We start from the raw sequence: 20,954 nt of genomic DNA on the forward strand, positions 1-20,954 counted from the left end.
CAAATACTTCTAGAAACTCTGAGTCTTAAACCAACCAATAAGTCACTGTCACAGGAAGAAGGCAACAGTGTTCCTAGAAGACATGAACAACCAAGGAAACCTATCATATCCTTTCTTACTTGTGTTACTTCCGTATATTAGTTAACCCAACCACTCATGCTGAAAACAATGACATAGCAAGAAAAGGGAAAACAGGGTAAACCATACTTTCTTTTCCTTTCAGTCTTCCCTTACACTCAATAAGCAGAAGAGTGTCAGTAGAATGTCCGCAAATCAAAAAGTGGAGGCAACAATTCTGCTCACCAAGTATGATATGTGGGGCGCTCCCTTACCACCAAGAAATTCTCCAGCTGGGTATTCTATAATTCAACTCAGTACTGACACTATCTCCCCAGAGATAGCATCAGATTCCACGGGTTACAAGCTCAGTCCCAGTTGCAAGTCAATGTTGTCACTTGTCCTTCTGACTGACTGTCTATAAATCGGAGGTTCCCAGGACCCTGTCATTGGGTTCAATTAATTTGCCACAGAAGCTCATAGAACTCAGGAAACCCACTTGTTCACTAGATTACCAATTTACTGCAAAGGATATTAAAGGATACAAATCAACAGCCATATGAAGAGATATACAGAATGAATCACAAACAAAGGAGCTTCTATCCTTGTGATGAAAGCACTCTGTTTTACCAATCTGGAAGCTCTTTGAACCTTGTCCTTTTGGGTTTTATGGGGACTTCATTACATAAACACGATTGATTAAATCACTGGCTATTGGCAATATGTTGACCTTCCAGCCCCTCTTCCCTCCCTGGAGGTCGGTGGCGAGATGGAGGTGTGGGTAGTGGTGGGACTGAAAGTTGCAACCCTCTAATCACATGGTTGGTTCTCTTGGCCCTTGTACTTAGATGCAACCCCAAAATTCACCATTAACATAACAGATGGTACCTTTGTCACTCTCACCACTCAGGAAATTCCAAGGGTTTTAGAAGTTCTGTATCAGAAACAGGATGAAAACCAACTATATGTGTCTTATTATAAATCACAATCACAGGAGTAAAAACCATTGAGTTTTTTTTTGCGCGGTGTTACCATTGTTCTGGTAAGATGAAACACAATTATTTTATTCATAGTAGTTATAGTCTAGAAAGTAACCATAAACACTGAATTAGTGAATACAGAACCACACTGTTCCTAAGGGAAATATAGAGTTAGGTTCTTGGGAACTTCTGATTACAACATTTTCATCAGCTGTTCAATACATAACCTTGTTTTAAGTGTGTTTTTATTTAATGACACCTTATTTACCATATACTGTTGATTCATTAACATTGGAACTCACTGCCAACTGCACTATAACTCATGCCTGAATGAGGCTTATCTGGCACACGTATTTTCTCCATAAGATACATCACAGCCTTTTTGCCTTTCGAACACTAAACAGTACTTCAGCACTACCCTTGGGATTCATTTGAAACAGTGAAATCAACAAAAAGTACAAAACTGCAAAAAATATGGCACTAATTAAACCACAAAAAAGACTCTTGTTTACAGTTTGAAAGCTGAAACAAGAAAGCAGAAGTTTGCCTTGTTTAACCTCAGATAGGACCTGCATGTTGGAAGATTGAAATTTTTCCCACTCTGCACATGCTCATGTCTATGAATGACTAACAGTGACAAGAGTATTGGTTTTGAAGTTACAAATAAATTTTAGCAAGTAGGGAAATTCACAAACAGAATCTACAAATCATAAGGATCGACTGTATATATGTACAAGTTACAAAATAAAAATTGTGTAATTTTAGTGATTTGTATTTAAACTGGCATTGCACGATATGAAGATGAGTGGTAAAATTCGTGTTAACAACTTAAAATTCTAATGTTTCTTACAATGGCATTAAATAGAAAGTAAGAAACACCGTGACAAGTCAAGAGTGAGACTAGAAGGAAAAAACTTAATATTTTAGCACCTCTAACAGCACTTTGTTTTCATTTTTTGAACAAGGGGTCCTACGTTTTCATTTTGCACGGGGCTCCACAAATTATGTAGCTGACCTTGTTCCCCTGGGCATTCATTCCTTCCCTGCTGTTGGGTTTATGTGCTTACCTAAATCTCTTCACAGGAATATGGGACATTCCATCTCCCCTCCAACTACAACATATCCCTTGTCACAAGAACTCTGGCTCCATCAGTCTTCTCTCTCTCCCAGCACATTACGCCCAACTCTCAGTTTTGCTATTTTGAGTGTCAGCTGGCTAGATAGCAAATGGTCATCCCCACTTATGCTAACAGACTCCTGTAAGGAAAGACAGGTCCTAGGACAAAGGTCAAACAGACAAGGATTCTTCCATCTAAGCTTCCATTTTTCTATTCTTTCACATCAAGCAATGGACCTCTGACTGGTCCATTCAAGCAGTCAATTTATGAAAGTAATAAAATCTAAAATCATGGAAGTTTCAAAAAGAAACAAGGGGAGAAGTTATATAATCTTAGAGTAGCGAAAGTCTTTCTAAACATGAGCCCAAACCTAGAAAGCTATGAAAAGAAAGATTGATAAATTTGACTTCTGTATTAGTTCTCTGTTGCCACAAACTTAGTGGCTAAAACAACACAATCTTATTATCTTATAGCTCTAGAAGGCAGAAGTCTGAAATGGGTCTCACAAGACTGAAACCAAGGTGTCAGCAAAACTGTAATTCCTTCAGGAGTTTCCAGGGAAAAATTCATTTCCTTGCCTTTTCCAGTTTCTAGAGACCACCTGGCCTATCTTGCATTTTCAGAGCATACACTCCAGCTCTGCTTCTGTTGTTACACCTACTTTTCTGACTCTCACCCTCATGAATTTCTCTTATAATGACCCTTTGGATGACATTGAGCCCACCCAGATAATCCAGGATAATCTCCCCAACTCAAAATCTTTGTTTTAATTACATTTCTATATAAGGAGGCATATTCACAGGTTCTGGTATTAAGACATGACCATGTTGGGGGAGAGCAGGGCCTTATTTTCTCTGCCACAACTACGTAACAGATTAATATGTCTGACAATAGACGAATCTGATACTATCTCAAGCCCTGTTATAAGATTCAGAGGAGTAAAAAGATATGTCCAGGTGTCCTGGAGAACGTTTTCTAGAAGAGAAGAAAACCCATTCTTGACAATCTCAAATCAAGACATAATTCTCCAAGTGTGTTCTAATTTTGCAGAATCTTAGATGAAAAAAAATACTCAGCTGCTGTTGAGTGGAATGCTCCAAAAATGTCAGGTCAAGTTGGTTGCTGTGAAGGAGAGACTGTTTCATCATGTGACCGCAGCTGGACCCGCAAGCTAGATCCAGACCAGAACAGATATTGCTTCATGTACACACCCTCAGAGACTATCTGATCGACTTCTATGCTGGTTTCTTGGAACAGGTAGTTGCATTGTCCTGAGAAAGCATGTAAGGCATTCTTCTCTTTATCCATGGTAGGTCACCAGTACCCCCATTCATCCTGCCCTGTTCTATATAATTCTTTAGTGCCTGCCATGTAGCACAAAGGATATCCACGTCATCTGGCAGCCACCCAAGACACACTTTGTGCGTAAGTTCCCTTAATAAACTTTTGATGTAATGCTACAGTTGTCAGCCTCTTTGGTCTCTCAGGCCCTGGGAGATTTTCCCAACAGTTGATAGTATTTTGGGGGGTCATCTTCACCTTTACTGATTTTCCTTTTACTTGTTCTATCAGTTACTCAGAAAAAAGTACTGAAGTCTTCAAACGTAATTTTGGATTTGCCTCTTTATTCTTTGGGTTCTACCCATTTCGTCTTCAAGTATTTTGAAGCTCTATTGTTAGCTGCATGCACATTTAGGACCGTCATGTCTCCTTGGTGAATTGACTCTTCGGTGTTATTTAATGTCTCTATCACTAGTAATATTCCTTGTTCCAAAGTCTGCTTTATCCGACATTAACATAGCCAATACCCTTTCCTGCCTTCCTTACTTTTTCCCTTCACTTAAAAAAATGTTTTATTTTGAAATACTTTTAGACTTACAGAAAAGTTACAATAACAGAGATTCCCCACTTATATTTCACCAAATATCCCCTGATGTTAGCATTTTCTATAATTATGATTTAATGATGAAAGTTGAGAAATTAATGTATAATAGTATAATAGGTACAATAGTATTAACTAACCTACAGACTTTATTTGGATTTTACCAGGTATTCACCAATGTCCTTTTTCTGTTTCAGGATCCATTACAGGTTTCCACATAACAGTTGTTTACGACTTCTTATTCTCCTCCCATCTGTGGCAGTTCCTCGTTCTTGCCTTTTCTTGCAAGTCCTTTTATGATCATTACACTTTTGAATAGTACTAGTCAGCTTTATTTTTTTAGTTTAAATGAATTTTTTAAAAGGCAACCTACATGACATGTTTTTCTTGAAAGCAATGCCTCCTCTCCAAATAAATCAAAGTCAAAATAAATAAAGTGCTCAAGATAACATTTATTCCTATTTGTCTTAGTCGTAGTGTGTGGATGAAAAGCAACAGTTTGTTATGACAACAGAAAATAGAACCAAATTGCCAAATTTGTTTATCTTTCCTCATTTCTAAACCATCCTTAAAGAAAATCATATACAGAGTCACACCATTCTCATGGTAGTCCAGCAGAGCTGGATTCAAATTTTCACTAATAAAGAACTAGTAGTTTTTTGATATTAGCAAGGATGTGCTTGATGTGTTCTGTTGTCCCTGTCATAAAAGTTTTACTCTTTCTGGTCTGTGTTCTTCAAGTTTCCCTTTGACTGATTTCATGTAATCTTTGATGTATTTCTTATAGGCTTTTTTTGAGAAGCTTGTTTCCTGCAAATGATAGTTCATGACAATATCGACATCAGTGGTTACTGTCCTTTGTGCACCTTTGCCCTCAATGCCTTTAGCAAATGCATTTCCACAAATGAACGAGTCATCAATGTTACCCTCTGTCCTACTAACCGTCTTCCCCTCCACCTCCAGGCAGAGTCTTTCCATGATCTCCTGGATCTTGAAGATGTCCAAGAACATCTCATCATAGTTGATGAGGTCCCGCTAGATGATCATGATGGCAGCTGCAAGGAGATGACTGTGGCGCTGACTTGGCAGGAACCTGGAGGTGGGAGCTAGCACAATGCAGCCAGAGTGGTGCTCCGTGGAAAAACAGTACTAGCAGTCATTTTGTAAAGTATTCCTCAGTTTGTTTTTTTCTGGTGTGTTTTTTTTTCTCTATCATGATTAGATTGAGGTTATGCATTTTTGGCAAGAAAACTGCATAATTTGCCTTTCTCCGTGAATTATATTAGCAGGTATGTGATATCAATATGTGTTATTGCTTGTGATGTTTAACTTGATCTCTTGGTGTCTGCAAGTTTTCTCTACTGTAAAGTGACTATTTCTCTTTTTTGTAATAAATAAATATCTGGGGGAAGATACTTTGAGACTATTCAAATAACCAGCTTCTTTTCAATTTTTATCCTATTAATTTTAGCATCCACTGGTGAATCTTGCCTATAACAATTATTACATTGGTGGCATAATAATGATTTTCTGTTTCTTTCATTACCCCTCCATTTATTAACTGTAATTTACCTGTAAAGAAGAACTGTCCTTTCTTTCTCGCCAGCTTTCTTTCTGATTAGTGTTTGCATGGTATATCCTTTTCCATCCATTTACTGTTAACCTATTTATGTCTTTGTATTTAAAGTGAGTTTCTTGTATATAACCTATGTTGTGGTATTTTAAAAAATTACTTGTTGACATGAAATTCAGATAACATAAAATTAACTCTTTTAAAGCGAACAATTCAGTAGTATTTAATACAATTAAAATATTATGCAACCATGACTGGTCTATTAAAATCCAATCTGACAATCCCTGCTTTTTAATTACTACATTTAGGCCATATACATGTAATATAATCTATAATCATTAATATGATTGGTTTTATGACCACCATATTATTATCTGTTTTCTGCTTTTCTTTTCTGTTTTATTGGAGTAATATTGGTTAATACAATTATATAATTTTCAGATGTACATTATAGTTTAACATTTGTATATTCTATTGTATGTTTACCACTCAAAGTCCAGTTTGTTTCAGCTAACATATATTTGATCCCCTTTACCCACGTCGCCCTCCCCTACCCTCCTATATTTGACCCCCTTTACCGCATCTACCTCCCCTCTCATTCCCCACCCCCTATCCTCTAATAACCACTAGTCTATAGTCCATGTCCATGAGTCTCTGTTTGTTTGTCCTGTTCCTTTGTTTCTTTTAGATTTATATTCCACCTATAAGTGACATCATGTGATTTTCTGGCTTATTTCGCTTAGCATGATTATCTTGAGGTCCATCCATGTTGTCGCAATGGCAGTATTTCATCTCTTCTTATGGCTGAGTAATATTCCATTGTATATATGTACCACAGCTTCTTTAGCCAATCATCTATTGTAGGACACTTTGGTTTCTTTCATGTCTTGGCCACCATGAATAATGCTGCTGTGAACACTGGTATGCAAATATCTTTATGAATACGATCTTTTAAGTCTTTGGGGTAAATACCCAGTAGAGGGATTGCTGGATCATATGGTAGATCAATTCTCAGTTTTTTGAGGAACTTCCATACTGTTTTCCATAGTGGCTGCACTAATTTGCAGTCCCACCAGCAGTGCAGGAAGGTTCCTTTTTCTCCACATTCTCTCCAGCATTTGTTATTACTTTTCCTGTTGATTATAGCTATTCCAACAGGTGCGAGATGATATCTCATTGTGGTTTTGATTTGCATTTTTCTAATAGCTAGCAATGTTGAGCATCTTTTCATATGATTGTTGGCCATTTGTACGTCCTCTGGGGAGAAATGTCTGTTTAGATCCTCTGCCTATTTTTTGATTGGATCATTTGTTTTTGTGTTTCTATTGAGTCGTATGAGCTCTTTGTATATTTTGGATATTAGGCCCTTATCGGAGGCATTGCTTGCAAATATATTTTCCCATTTGAATGGTTGTCTCTTTACATTGTCAACACTTTCTTTTGCTGAGCAGAAGCTTTTTAGTTTGATGTAGGCCCATTCATTTATTTTAGATTTTACTTCCCTTGCCTTTGAGGTTAAATTCATAAAATCCTTTTCAAGTCCAAGGTCCTATGTTTTCTTCTATGCATTTTATTGTTTCAGGTCTTATATTCAGGTCCTTGATCCATTTTGAGTTCCTTTGGTGTGTGGTGATAGACAATAGTCTAGTTTCATTCTTTTACATGTGGCTTTCCAGTTTTCCCAGCACTACTTATTGAAGAGGCTTTCCTTTCTCCATTGTATGTTTTTTGCTTTTTTGTCAAAAATTATTTGCCCATATAAATATGGGTTTACTGCTTTCTGTTTTTGTTGTTGTTGCTATTGTTGCTCTACTTTTCCTGCTTTGCTTTATTATTTAAATATTTTTTTTTATTCTGTTTTATCTTATCCATTAACTTTTTGGCTATCTCTCTTTCGATTATCATTATAGAGGTTGCTCTAGGAAATACAGTATATATAACTAACTTTTCACAGTTTACTCAGAGTTAATATTTTACTACCTTGAGTAATATGTAGAAGCTATTAACCTTAGAGGCCTTTTTACCCTTCTTCCTTTATATTATAGCTGTCATATATATCATGTGTACGTTTGAAAACTCCAACAATGATATAATTTTTGCTTTCATTTAGTCATCTGCATTTAAAGAAACATGAGAGAAGAAAAATAGATCTGTATATTTGCCTAGATACTTACCGTTTTTGTTACTATTTCTTTATTACTAAAATTCCCAGTTTCTCTCTCGTATTATATTTCTTCAGCCTGAAGAACTTCTTTTAGCAATTCTGTTAGAACAGATCTGCTAATGACAAATTCTCTTAGTTTTCTTTGATTTGAGAATGCCTTTATTTAGCCTTTATTCCTGAAGAACATTTTGCTGAATATAGAATTCTGGGTTGACAGATTTTGTTTCACTGTTCTCTGGCCTCCCTCATTTCTGACAAGAAGTTTGCTGTCATTCAAATTATTGTTCATCTATGTGTCCCTTATATTTCATTTTTCTCCAGCTGCTTTTAAGAATTTTTCTTTTTCTTTTGTTTTCAGCAGTTTAATTATGATGTGTTATCATATGGTTTTCCTTGAGTCTATTTTATTTGGGGTTCCTAGAATTTCTTGAATCTGTAAATGTATATCTTTTATTAAATTTGGGAAGCTTTTAGCTATTGTTTCTTCTAACATTTTTATGCACCAATCTGTCTCTCCTATTCTGCAGAACTCCATTGGCATAAATGCCAGAATTTTTGATGTTGTTCCACAGATCCTTGGGATTCTGTCCATTTTTTCCAATTGTTCTCTCTCTGTTCTTCAGATTGAATACATTCTACTAATCTATTTTCAGGCTCGTTGATTCTATTTTTCATCTCTATTCTGATGTTAGCCCATTAAATTAATTTTTTTAATGGAGAAAAAGTTTATTATAAAAATCCACTCTATAAAACACTGCATTTCTGTAACCCAAGATGATACTTTGACTTGTGATTTCTACATTGTTTGGCAAATGATTCTTAGAGTAGAAATAACACTCCTATTTTTGAAATTAAACATTAGGCTGAAAGTATTCATGTTAATAACTTATTTTCATTTCAATGCCATTATTTCTAGGATAGTCTTTAGTTCATTTTCAGATCCATTTGTTTCTTACTCTCCTGTTTCATATGGTTTCAGTATTTCCAGTCCTTTGGTAATACAGTGTATGCTTCTCTATTGAAATTACTGTTGGCTTTTCTTGTACGACTTGTAATGTTTTCATGTTAAGCCATGTGAAGTTTTTGGTGAGACATCAGTATTATAGATGTGAAGGTATCCCTACAGACTGACTTTACTTAGCCAGGGAGTATTATTTCCCTATACACAGGTAGCTCTGTTCTCTCTCTAAAACCTTCTGTGATTGTAGGTCTTTGTCCTCAGCCATTTAAGCCTAATACACTCTAATATTTTAAAGTTTCATTTTTTTTTTGACACCTTGGTTTATAGCTCGGCCACTTAGTTTATTTCATAACTATACTGTTGAATCCAAAGGAGTGGGTTTCCTCATCAGGTTGGCATACTGTGTTTACGCCAATTTGGCTTGAGTCTATCATTATGCTGCTACCATCACCTGTATTCCTGAATTTGGGTATTTTAGAGAAAAAATATCCAAGGTAGATTAGCTTAGAATTTTTGTAAAAGCTATTTTTTATAGGTTCAACTATAAAATTTATTTTCACAGAGCTATAACTTAAGTATTCATAAAAATTAAACTAAAATATCTTTTTAAAAAGCTCACTATACTTCAGTGCTAACAAACTAAATGAGAATATGAAGTCTGCTTTGCACTGAAATACATTTTCAAATAATTACATCAATTGTTTGATCTTTGAAGTAACCATCATACCAAAAAAAAAAAAAAATGACTACCGAAGTGGATAGTTAAACCAAGTTTTCATATCAAGCAATTCTTTATGACTTGTTCATATAATGCAGGACTTAATGAAAAGTTGTGGTTTTGCCCAGATTTCCCACAAGTCTAATCTTGAAGTCTAAAATGTCTGTCCATATAAGCTTCAAAATATAGCCTTAACTGGAGAGGCAACCAAAATGGCGTAGATGATAGAGGCTCTGTTCATCCCTCTGACAACCAAATCAAAGTTGTGACAGAAACAAGGAGCAGCAGCAAGGAAAAATCACCTGGGATCTAGATGAACAAACCATACAACTGGGGAGAAATCTAAGAAATCACCCTGCGTTGGCAGAAGGTAGGGTTGGGCGAGGACTCCTGCCTGCTGGATCTCCAGCTGCTGAGTGGGACGGAGGCTGTAGCAGCGGCAGACACCTCTTAAAGGGGCCGCTTCTGCCAGCAGATTTTTGTGGTGATAGACCTGCTCGTTCTGAGCACAAGTGCTGATTTGGCTGTGTGCCTGAGGCACCAGTGACTTATAGGGAGACATTGTCAGAGTGAGGGCTGAAGCTAGATGGTACAGAAGTGCTGGTGGTATCCATTGTTCCCTGCTGTGTCCTCCCCTTTACCCATCCTCTGGGCACAGCACTGCCATAGCCCTTACATCACACTGGGTAACAGAGGTCGCTCCGCCTAAAGGATTCCCTGAAACCTCACTTCCCCCAACTCACAACCCCCCCCAAGCCACATCCAGGTGTGTCCTCAGCGAGTCAGGTGCTCCTTGCTGAGCAGCGCCTAGACTCACACTGGAGGCAGCTGGCCTCGGTTTCTGGTGGGCCTTTTGAGACAACTATAAGCACAGCATCTGTGGATTGCTTGCTGAATCTTCACAGATGGCCCCAGAGGGGCAGAGGCTTGGGCTAAATTTGGCCTGCAATTGAACCCCTCTCTGGACGGTGCCTACTTCACAAATCCACACTAATAAGACCAAGAGACTTAAAACCTTTGATTAGCACATAGAAACAGATACAGAAAAATGGGAAGACATAGAAGCAGAAACCATATGAGAGAACAGAACAGAGATCCAGATAGAATGGAGTCAAGTAATCTAACATATCCAGAGTTTAAAACACTGGTTATAAAGATGCTCAATGAACTTTTGGTTAAATTCAGTGAGGACTTCAACAAACAGATAAAAAACATAAAAATAAAAATGAAAATTATAAAAGGGAACCAGTCCCAAATAACACATCTGAGATGAAAGTATATTAAATGGAATAAACAAAGGAATAAACAGAGTGAATAAAGAGCATATGGGACATGATTAAAGGTCCAAATGTCCTGTCTAGAGGACAGGAAAGCCAAGGACACTCAATCAGAATGGCAAGAGATAAGATGCCAAGACTACAAAAATAATTTAAAGAGCATATGGGACACGATTAAGGGTCCAAATAGCTGCCTGATAGGCATAACTGAAGAAAATCAAGATGTTGAACAGCTATTTGAAGAAATAATGATAGAAAATTTCCCTAACCTGGTGAAGGAAATGGACATAAAACCCCAGGAAGTTTAAAGAATTCCAAAAATCAGAGATCCAAAGAGGCTCACACCAAGACACATCATAATTAAAATGCCAAAGGTTAAATACAAAGGAAGAATATTAAAAACAGCAAGAGAAAAACAGTTACTTATAAGGGAAAACTCATAAGACTGGCAAATAATTTCTCAAAAGAAACTAGGCAAGACAGAAGGGCTTGGCAAAAAATATATCTGATAGGATGAAGACCCAGGATCTGCAACCAAGAATAATTTACCCAGCAAAGCTATCATTTAGAGTTGAAGGACAGAAAAAAGAACTTCCCAGAGAAAAGTAAGCTAAAGGAATTTATCACCGCCAAGCCAGTATTACAGGAAATGTTGGAGGGACTTCTTTTAGAAGAAAAAACATGTATCAAAAACAGGAATGGTAACAACTACCTTCCTATCAATAAGTACCTTAAATGGAAAAGAATTAAGTGCTCCAACTAAAAGAGTGGGTGAATGGAAAGGAAACAAGACCTCTACATGTTATCTATAAGAGACTCACTTCAAACACACACAGTCTAAAAGGAAGGGGATGGAAAAAGATATTGCTTTGTATTTAAGTTAGAGAAAGATAAACATGATATGATTTCACTTATATGAGTAATCTAAGGAATAAAAAGAACAAACTAATAAAAAACAGACTCAAAAATATAGTGGACAATTTGGTGATGGTCAGAGAGGAGGAGCATTTGGGAGGCTGAGAGAATGGGGTGAAGGGTTAAAGAAGTACAAATTAGTAACTGATAGATGGTCATAGGGATGGGGAGCATGGCATAGGGAATGCAATTAGCATGAATACATTGGCTAGGTGGAAGGTCAGGAGAGGGAGGGAGAAATCAAGGAATCATTTTACAAACTATATAGATGTCTAACCAATAAACTGTATACTTGAATACTTGAAACTAATTAAAATAAATAAATTTAAAATATATATATACACATATATGTGTGTGTGTGTGTATCCTTAACTGAGTGTTTCAAGTAGCAATACTTAAAGATACTTATATAATGTTTGAGCTAACGTTGAAGCAGTTTCCTTATGTTCATAGCTTTGTTACCCTGGGCTCACTCTCCCTTGAGGGTTTCCTTCTGTGCTTGTAAGTTACATACATCATCTTCTAAGTTTAAGATTATGTTCAGTTTGTGCTTGTGACAGTTCTAAGCGACAACTTTATATTTCCCTCTTCGTCTAATTGCACTGACTAGTGACACTTGGAAGTCTGTGAGGTAGTACTTGTTTTGCATACCATTGAAAGAAGCAACAGGTATGGGGACAATTTCACCTACAGAAATAGGGATGTGCAGAGCTTTAGCACAGTGTTCATCCCACCTTAAGTTTCTGTCTGTGTCATTGAGGTACCTATTCTTTATTTTCTGTGACTTCCTAGGCCATGAAAAAGATTCAGAAATGGATTTTAGTGTACTTGGCTGTAAGTGGTAAGTGTGGTTAGGGAGCATGTGTTGAAATGCAAGATTCTCAGGAAAACCAGCGTCACTCCTGTGATCCACATGACAAAGCTTACTGAGCTCTGGGTAGTACCCTCCGATAGCCCCTTCTCAGGCATGGTGGGAAAGAGATTCAAGGTCAGTACCAGAACCTATAGCACCTTCTTCGCACATAGAGGAATTAGACTTAGTGACAGAGGTGCTATTCTGGCTTGAATTTAAGGAAAGCCTAGAATCAGAATCTGGTCCTTCAAAAAAGGTGAGAAAGTTCCATTGGATCAAAAGCTTCTTCAGTAGCCAAAGACATTAAATTTATCTTATCAAATATGTTTATATCAAGGCCATACAGAAGGTTTTGGCTTGTTAGAGTCTTCATCTGATGGTCAACAACTAGAAGAAAGCCTGTCAGATTTGTTTCAGGAAGGGTCCATTCAGGATTGGTGATACCAGAATTAAACGGTAGAAATGGTTCCTGTGGTTGTGAAGTCCTTGCTACTGGTCTCTTCTAAGTGTATTGTCAGGACACAGCAACATGGCTCATGGAAATTCACCTCATGACTTATAGCCTGGCTAAAATTTACGTTATCATGTGCTGAAGAATTCATGCCATCGTTGATACTTCCTGGGATGTTCTCTCTAGTGAATTTTCAGGCTGTAATGAAAGCAACTGAAATAAGTCTTCAAGAAAGATGTGTAGATCCCATTTAGATGTCTCTCATTTCTAGATTCAATGGTCCTTTCTGTCTCCCACTCAGGTTTATCTGCTATTTTATTTTCATCTTCATTCTTCCGCTGTAGTGGTTTTTCCTTCTGGACTGACAACCACTCCTTGCTCATTTTCCTCATGCTGGGAACTGTGATCCGTAGATCTCAGTATTTCGTCCTCGCTTGTGCATCCACTGGCGTCCAGCACTTGAGCCATGGGTTCCGCAGGTGCCTTCTCCTCTTCTCCAGCGGCCAAGAGCTACTTGGAGCCGTTAGGGGGGTCCCCGTGAACCCTCCTCTCCCCCTACTCCCCCTGCAACCCCGCAGGGCCTGGCTGCAGCCCTCTGCGCTGACGCTGGCTCCTCCGGCTGACCAGGCGGCAGAGGCGCGGAGCAACCCATGGGCCCCCGTCGGCGTCCCCGGCGTCCCCGGCCACCACACTGAGCACCGACCATGCCTCCTCGTGGGTGCGCGGGATGAATGAGACCCCTAGAGCACGCACCTCCGGAACACTGGACCTCTGGCTCCACTGCGGGATCCGGCTCCCGGACTCTGGGATGCAAGCAGTCCGTGCATCCCCACCTTCCCAAGGCTGGGAAGGGGCAGAACGCGTCTAATTTTTAATTTCATATATTTTATTTTTTGGTTCTTTTTATAGTTTCTATTTCTCTGCCAAGAATTTCTATCTTTTCATTTATTTCAAGTATGTTTACCATTAGCTCATGAAGCATAGTTACCACAGCCGCTTTCAAGTCTGATAATTCCAACACTAGGGTCATCTTGAAGTCGGCATTGTTAATTGTCCCTCAAGAATTGGTTGCACTTTCTTGTCCATGTGTGTTGTTAATTTTCCTTTTATTTAGAGATAGTTGGCATACATATTATGTTAGTTTCAGGTGTGTACAATAATGATTTGATATTTTTCCTTTTTTTTTTATGCCAAGTAATATTAGATTGCATCCTGGAAATTTTCAATATTATTTTGTATAAGATCTGGGTCCAATTAAAGTCCTCTGAAGAATGTTGTGTTTTGTTGTGTTGTGTTTTGTTTTGTTTTGTCAGGCAATAACCCCAGTAAGGTTCAGACTGCTAGTTCTGCTTCGCCTTCTGTGGGCAGTAGCTTCTCTTGCAGTCCTGTTCTTGAAGTCTTTGCTGTGCTGCATTTGGGCTTGTCCCATGCATTCACAGCTCAAGTGTGAGCCCATGATGTGTATGGGCTCACACACAGAATTAGCTGACCCTCTTCTTCAATTCTCTTCTCCTCATGAGTCCTCCCACACTCTCAGGCTCCCGTGGTCCCCTTTTTGGTTCCTCTGGCTGGAAAGATGGAATTTCAGTTAGAATTTTAGTTGCCTACACTGCCATTAATGTGCAACTCCACAACTAGGGCCCACCCTCAAACCAAAGCTGAAAGAGGAAAAAAATGAGGATTACACACACACACACACACACACACACACACACACACACACGCACACACCCCCCCCCCCACACACACGCACATTTCAGTCCTCTCTTCCTGATTCTTCTTCCCAGAAAGATGGAGTCTCTATCATAAGTTTAGCCTCTGTTCCCCCACTATACAATTTTACAACTGATACACACACTCAGGTCAAAACTATGAGAGAAAAGGAGGGGGAAAACTCACCTCTACAATTGAGGAAGATCTACAATTGATCTTCTTTTGTTTACTTTCAGGATCTTCAGGTTGTTGTTTTTTATGTTGTGTCCAGAGTTTTTACTTGTAATCCATAGGAAACAGAGCCTGTAGAGGACTTATTCCATTTTGGACAGAACCAGAAGCCTCATTTTTATTATTCTTTATGTTTAAATTATTTGATTAAAAAGAAGAATGTTTTAGTTTATTCAGCCTGATGTAGAGCCCATTTTGGAATCTCTTTTATCTTCTGTCAGATATAATTTTTCCTAGGATTAAAGCAAGTTAGATAAGATTATTTGAAATGTGATGGTTGGGATGTCACATAGAAAGGCTGAGCTCTATGAATCTGACAAACTGTAGTTCATCTTCAGTTAGTTCTGGCCACTCCGTTAGGCAAAGGTCACCAGAAATACATTCAGCTGGTTATGCCACCGGGGTTTGGCCCAGTGTTGATTTTTTTTTAATGCTATTATTAGTGGAATTAGCCTCTTAATTAATTAGAGAATTTAAAAATTCTGTTTCCCCTGTTTTCTGTATCTTAAGACCCATTAGGTTGCATTGTTTGTGTGCCTGGGAATACCAAACGGTTCTGAAAACAATTAATTAATTAATTAATTAATTAATCAATCTATCTTTAATTGACTCCCAGAAGCCTGTGTAAGGAAGAGAGCCTGTTTTATGCCTTTGCACAGTTTCTCTTAGCCTATGTTCAGGTCTGGATTCTTTAACTGCTCAGATGCAAAAAAGAAAGGCAGATGATGAAGGGAGAGAGGACTCTCCATGTATCAGTCAGTCAATCATATTCAATCAGCAGACCCTACCAACACTGGATAAGTCATCTAATACTCACTCTCCCATATGATACTTTGGCAACACGTCAGTGGGTCTGAGTGTTTAGATAGACAGCTCATGATAGATCCCTCCGGCAGCCTTGGGGTGTGGCTGAGCAGTCTGAAGCGCCCTTATGCACTCTTCATATCACACTTCCCCAAGCACTAAGGCAGGCATTTTCATGTTATCTCAATTCATGGAAAAAGACTTGTCTGGGTGCCAATTTGGGGCCCTGGATGACCCTGGGCTACGTCATAGTTGAAAAATCTGCTTGGTCTAAAATGAAAGTTGATAGTCAACATGTGTAGTGGTCTGGGATTACTTTATTTGATTTTATTTTACCGTCCTTATCATTAAAGATGCTTGAATCTCTTAATTTTGGGAAAAGGCTCTACTTTAAGCTCATGGTTCTCCAATAAACCTCTGCCTTTGGCAGAGTCCATATTCTCAACAGCCTTTCTAACATCCTTATATGCCTGCTCTATCAGGGAAGACCAAAAATGCAAAGTCTGATAAAGAGGATTTCTATATCTATACCATATTGTCATCATATGTCCTGCTGTGGACTGAACATCTCTGTTTCCTTAAAACTCACATGGTAAAACCTAAACCCCACTTTGATGATATTTGGCCTTTGGGAAGTGATTGGGCTATGAGGGTGATGTCCTCTTGATGGGATTAGCGCCCTTCAGAAACAACTCCCTCACCCCTTCTACCACCTGAGGACAGACCAAGAAGGCCCTTACCAGACACTGAATCTTCCAGTGCCTTGATTTTGGACTTCCCAGCCTCCAGAACTGTGAGGAACAAATGTTTATTGTTTATAAGTCAGCCAACCAGTCTATTGGTATTCTGTTAAAGCAACCCAAACTGACTAAAGTCCCACCTTAACACTCAAAATAAAACCTTCAATTACAGATGCCCAGAACTCCCTTCTTTCTCCCACATGGCTGAAGTCTTCACAACAAGTGTGATATAGAACAGGGGTATGAAAGTTATTTAAACTTTCATTCATTCAGCAAATACTTACATAGTGCGTACTTTGTACTAGATACTTTCCTAGGCTCTGGGGACAAAACTGTGAATAAGACAGATAATCACTGTGCCCATAATGAGCATACAATCTAGTTGGGAGACAAATAACTAACAGACAAACAAAGTAATTACAAATTGCAACAAGTACTATAGTGCTACAAAGGAAATGAGAGATCATGAGATGGGGTAACTAGGGAAGCCACTTTAGATCGAGTAGTGAGAAAAGGCCTCTCTGAGTGGGTGAACTGTGAGCTAAGGCCTGAAGGATGAAAAAGAGCTGTCCAGGAAGAGCATTCCAGAAGGACACACAAAGCCCCAAAGCAGAAAGGGGTCTCAGTGTGCTTGAGGAATAGATAGGAGGCCAGTGTGGCTGGAATGTAGTGAATCCAGATCATATTACTCCATAGTCAACACACCCTACCACTACATGAAGAGAGATGCATTTCCTATGAAGCTAATGAAGCTTAACTTTCAGGGTCCCTTGCACAAGTCTTCAAGGCTCTGAGCAGAGCCTTAGTAGCATGTTCATGTGGTCATTACAAAATTTGCAAAAGTAAGATATTTTAATAGCAAATGTCTAAGAGCCATATTTTGGGTTTGGGGTTTTTTTGTTTTTGTTTTTGTTTTTGACTCAGACTCTCTCTAATACCTTTCCCTTGTTGGGCATTTTTGGGATCTGGCTAAGAAGAAGTTGAGATGGGATGCAATTATTTTGGGTTATATTTATGTGGTTTACTGTCACTTTCATTAAATTATTGCTAGATATGCGGAATTAGAAATGGCTTTCAAGAATACACCTATTTCCTACTGGATAGATTCCTCTGGCATTATGACCCAAAGTTGTAGGGCCAGAGGTCATATCTTGATATAAGTGGCATATCTTGATATACATGGAAGAGAAACAAGATTAGAAATGTTTGAAGCCAGAAGCTGGTCTGTGAAAAGTTCTTCCAATCATCATACATGTAAAATTTTAAGTGGAGGATTCAGTTATCATAAACAAGCAGCCAAGACAGACCTCAATGATCTCTGCCTCCTGTTATTCATGCCTTTATTCAGTCCCTTCCCACATTATGTCAGGGGTACTCTGTGTGATAGTAGAATTTGGATGAAGTGATAGTATATGTCACTTCTAAGGCTAGATCATAAAAAACCGTTGCATTTACAGCTTCTGGACTGGTCTCTCTCTCTCTCTCTCTCTCTCTCTCTCTCTCTCTCTCTCTCTCTCTCCTTCCTCCCCCCCCCCCACCCCAGTTGCCCATATCCTGAGCAGCCCCATGCAGAGGCCAACCTGGGGAAAAATTGAAGTCTCTTGTTAACAGCTATAATGAGTAAGCTTGGAAACTAGTTCTCTAGCCCCAGTCAAGCCTTTGGATGACTTGTGAACCCGGCCAACAACTTGATTACGACCTCATAAGAGACCCTGAGCCAGAACCACCCAGCTACCCTGCTCCCAAATTCCTGACCCACAAAATCTGTGAGATAAAAAATGTTTATTGTTTAAAGTCACTAAATTTTGGGATAATTTATTGTGTAGCAATAGATAACTAGACATCTAGTAAAAATGGCAGTTCTTGCCTAGTCAGGAATATATTCAATAATTCAATAATAATTCAACAAAGTCCTAGTGCTTATATATATAAGAAATTTGATAGAATTTTCATGACATTATCAATAAGTTGTGGAGTTGAAAATTTTCTAAACTAGCATTGATAAAATTATTTTTATTAAATATATCAGGAGTAATTTATTGCTTATAGAAAATATTACAAAATTGTTGTCATATGAAGAGGCAAAGAGTATGCAGCTAAATATGTAAAAATGTATTATGGAGGCTTATAGATTTATTAGTAAAAATGTGACTTTTTGAATTTATATGATATGAAGTTTTTTTTAATATGTAATTTGTTGTAATTTTTCTTATAAATGAATATTCATTTTTGAAGCAATTTTGTCTCAATAATTTTGTATTCTTTTTCTAGTGGACTCTATTAAACCTTCGCTCTCACATTAGCTATCATAAAATGTTGTCAATTTTTTTACCGAAAAGGTCTAGAGCTTGTTTGAAATTCATTTAGATTCAAGGTAGGGTTTGAGTAGGAGGAATCTGGCATCGTGCCCTTGCTCTAAATACTTTCTGGCCTTATACCATGGAAGCCTGCAACCACCCCTGAGAATTCTGTTTGAGTACATTGTGGGGGATCCCTGGCCTTTGGAAGATATCCTGACTAGTTCTCCCTCCTTTTAATAGCCTCAGGCTTTTAACTTCTGCCCTCTTCAATGTCCCTATTACCCTATTAGTTTTATTTTTCCCCCTTAGGAGAGACTAATGAAAACTGAAACATGATTATTTCCATCAAAGAGGAACTGGTGAAACTTATTGTAAAACAGCTTTATTGTGATATGGGTTAAAAATAATATGGCAAGTCTCTAAGCACTGATGACCATTAAAAGATATTCGAAATACACTGGAAAATGAAAAAAAGCAAATTGCAAAACAAAATAGTGTATTTCATTAATTTTAAGATGTGTATTCTTTCCAAATTTACCATCTCTGATCAATAGCCACTAAGAGTTTTATTGGTCAGGGGTTTTTTTCTTTCAGAAGTCTGTGAAATAAAGATGCATCTTATAATGATACCTTAGATTTGATGAAATATGACTATACATAGCATACCAGTCAGACCAGGACTGCAGCTTGGAAAGCCCTAAACTGGAAAGCCTATCAGCTGTTTGGAAAGCCCTGTGTTAAATTAAAAAACTTAAGGTGTTGTAGCAGACAGAGATTAGTTACCAGGAATCTGCTTGTCAGGTCTAGTTGATATAGCAATCACAGAGTTGTCACATAATGCGGGGACTGGATCTAGTATTCTAATGTTGTGACTCCTCACTTTGAAAGAAGATAAAAGCCCAGGTGTAAGGAAACTCAGGACAGAGTCTTGGGCTAGCTGGACTTCTTCACAAAGCCCAAGAGGAAATAAAAGGTGCCTGGAATCCCATCTGCTTTACCATCAAGAGTACCCTTTCTTAGTAACAGAACTGTATCCTTTAAAGCTCAGTAAAACATTGCCACCTAAGCAGGTTCTGTTGACCCTCTAAGCCAGGGGGAGTTTAGGCTCTTAATTTATCACAGTAATATTTAAGTATATTTGCACACGAAAAAAGTTAGAAAGAATATATGCTAATTAATGAGAGAGTATTTCTCAAGAATGAGATTAATGAAGGCTTAAACTTTCTACTCTATATATATCTGTATTATTTACATTTAAAAAAAATATATATGTATTATTTTTATAAGTGGAGAAAAAAGGTAAATCATGCAAATGGGAAAATACAAGTTAATGTTAATAATTAAGTCAGGAGGCCGCCGCTAATGTTTTTCCTTCTCATGCCCCAAACCTCATGAACTTTTTAGCAAGCTCGAATTTTTTCCAATACAAAAATTTAAGAAATGTAACTCCCTCGAAGCTAATTTCACTTCTTCAAATAAAAACAAATGCGCGAATCCTTAAATATTGTATACAAAAAGTAGTTTATTTCTAAATTTGATATCTACACGGTTGGGATTATTTATTCATTAAGCAAACCCTTCTGATAAGAATAAACTGAACGCCTCTTGTTCGGTAGACACAGCTCTCGTGACTTTCTCGTTTATTACTTTATTTGATGAAAAAACTTTTTTAAAAAAACCAAAATAATAAAAATTAAATAAAACTTTAAAAAATCAAAGATGCTTTCAAGAAACCCATAACTTTCTAAAATGCGTTCCTCGGAAAGGGTGGGCCCCAGTGGTTTAGCACCTCCCCTTTCACGTGACCCTGTGACCGGGGCCGCCATCTTACGCATCGCCTCATAGAGGAAACTACATCTCCCAGAATCCTTGCGCTTGCGTCGTGCTGGCACTTTTACCGCTCCGGTCTTAGAGCTGAGCCTGTAGCCGGGCGCCATCTTTGACGCTGGCAGTATTGGATTTCTGCTGGTGGTGCTGCTGGGAGGACGGCGGACGGCAGCGACTAAGAAAGAAGAAAGACGTGGCAGCAAGCAGGAATCGGAGATAGTGTCGTCGGTTCGGTAAAGTTTCTGTTCTCTGGTAACTAGACCCGTTTTTTGATTCCCAGGTGGCTTGGGGCCGGGGAAGTAGGGGAGAGGGCGAGGGGAGTGGCCGCGGCCTCCCCCCTCGCCCCTGGGTCGCGGCCTACCCCGGGAAGCCAGCGGGTCCTTCGGCCCC

At 38.4% G+C, this 20,954-nt stretch overlaps 2 protein-coding genes and 1 pseudogene across 6 annotated transcripts in view; 1 reads left to right on the forward strand and 2 right to left on the reverse strand.

Annotated features, from left to right (window-relative positions):
* Positions 1 to 4,739: 4,739 nt before the first annotated feature.
* On the reverse strand, positions 4,740 to 5,120 carry LOC107508946 (translationally-controlled tumor protein-like). The gene has a single exon (XM_036235287.1). It carries the CDS (start codon positions 5,046 to 5,048, stop codon positions 4,740 to 4,742), a length of 309 nt encoding a protein of 102 aa, XP_036091180.1. The 5' UTR covers positions 5,049 to 5,120.
* A 6,946-nt stretch (positions 5,121 to 12,066) lies between these two features.
* LOC107508914 lies at positions 12,067 to 20,674 on the reverse strand (annotated as a pseudogene).
* The window catches only part of ZC3H11A (zinc finger CCCH-type containing 11A), a 35,271-nt gene continuing 34,969 nt past the window's right edge, over positions 20,653 to 20,954 (forward strand). For 2 of the 5 annotated variants that reach the window (XM_016139821.2, XM_036235320.1), the window contains exon 1: positions 20,653 to 20,816. The gene's annotated coding sequence lies outside the window, so the exon portion shown is untranslated. The remainder of the gene's footprint in view (positions 20,817 to 20,954) is intronic. The other 3 variants (XM_016139830.2, XM_036235321.1, XM_036235319.1) reach the window with 2 other exon arrangements.

Source organism: Rousettus aegyptiacus, unplaced genomic scaffold (genome assembly GCF_014176215.1).
Source record: "Rousettus aegyptiacus isolate mRouAeg1 unplaced genomic scaffold, mRouAeg1.p scaffold_m13_p_17, whole genome shotgun sequence".
In the NCBI taxonomy this organism is placed as follows: domain Eukaryota; kingdom Metazoa; phylum Chordata; class Mammalia; order Chiroptera; family Pteropodidae; genus Rousettus; species Rousettus aegyptiacus.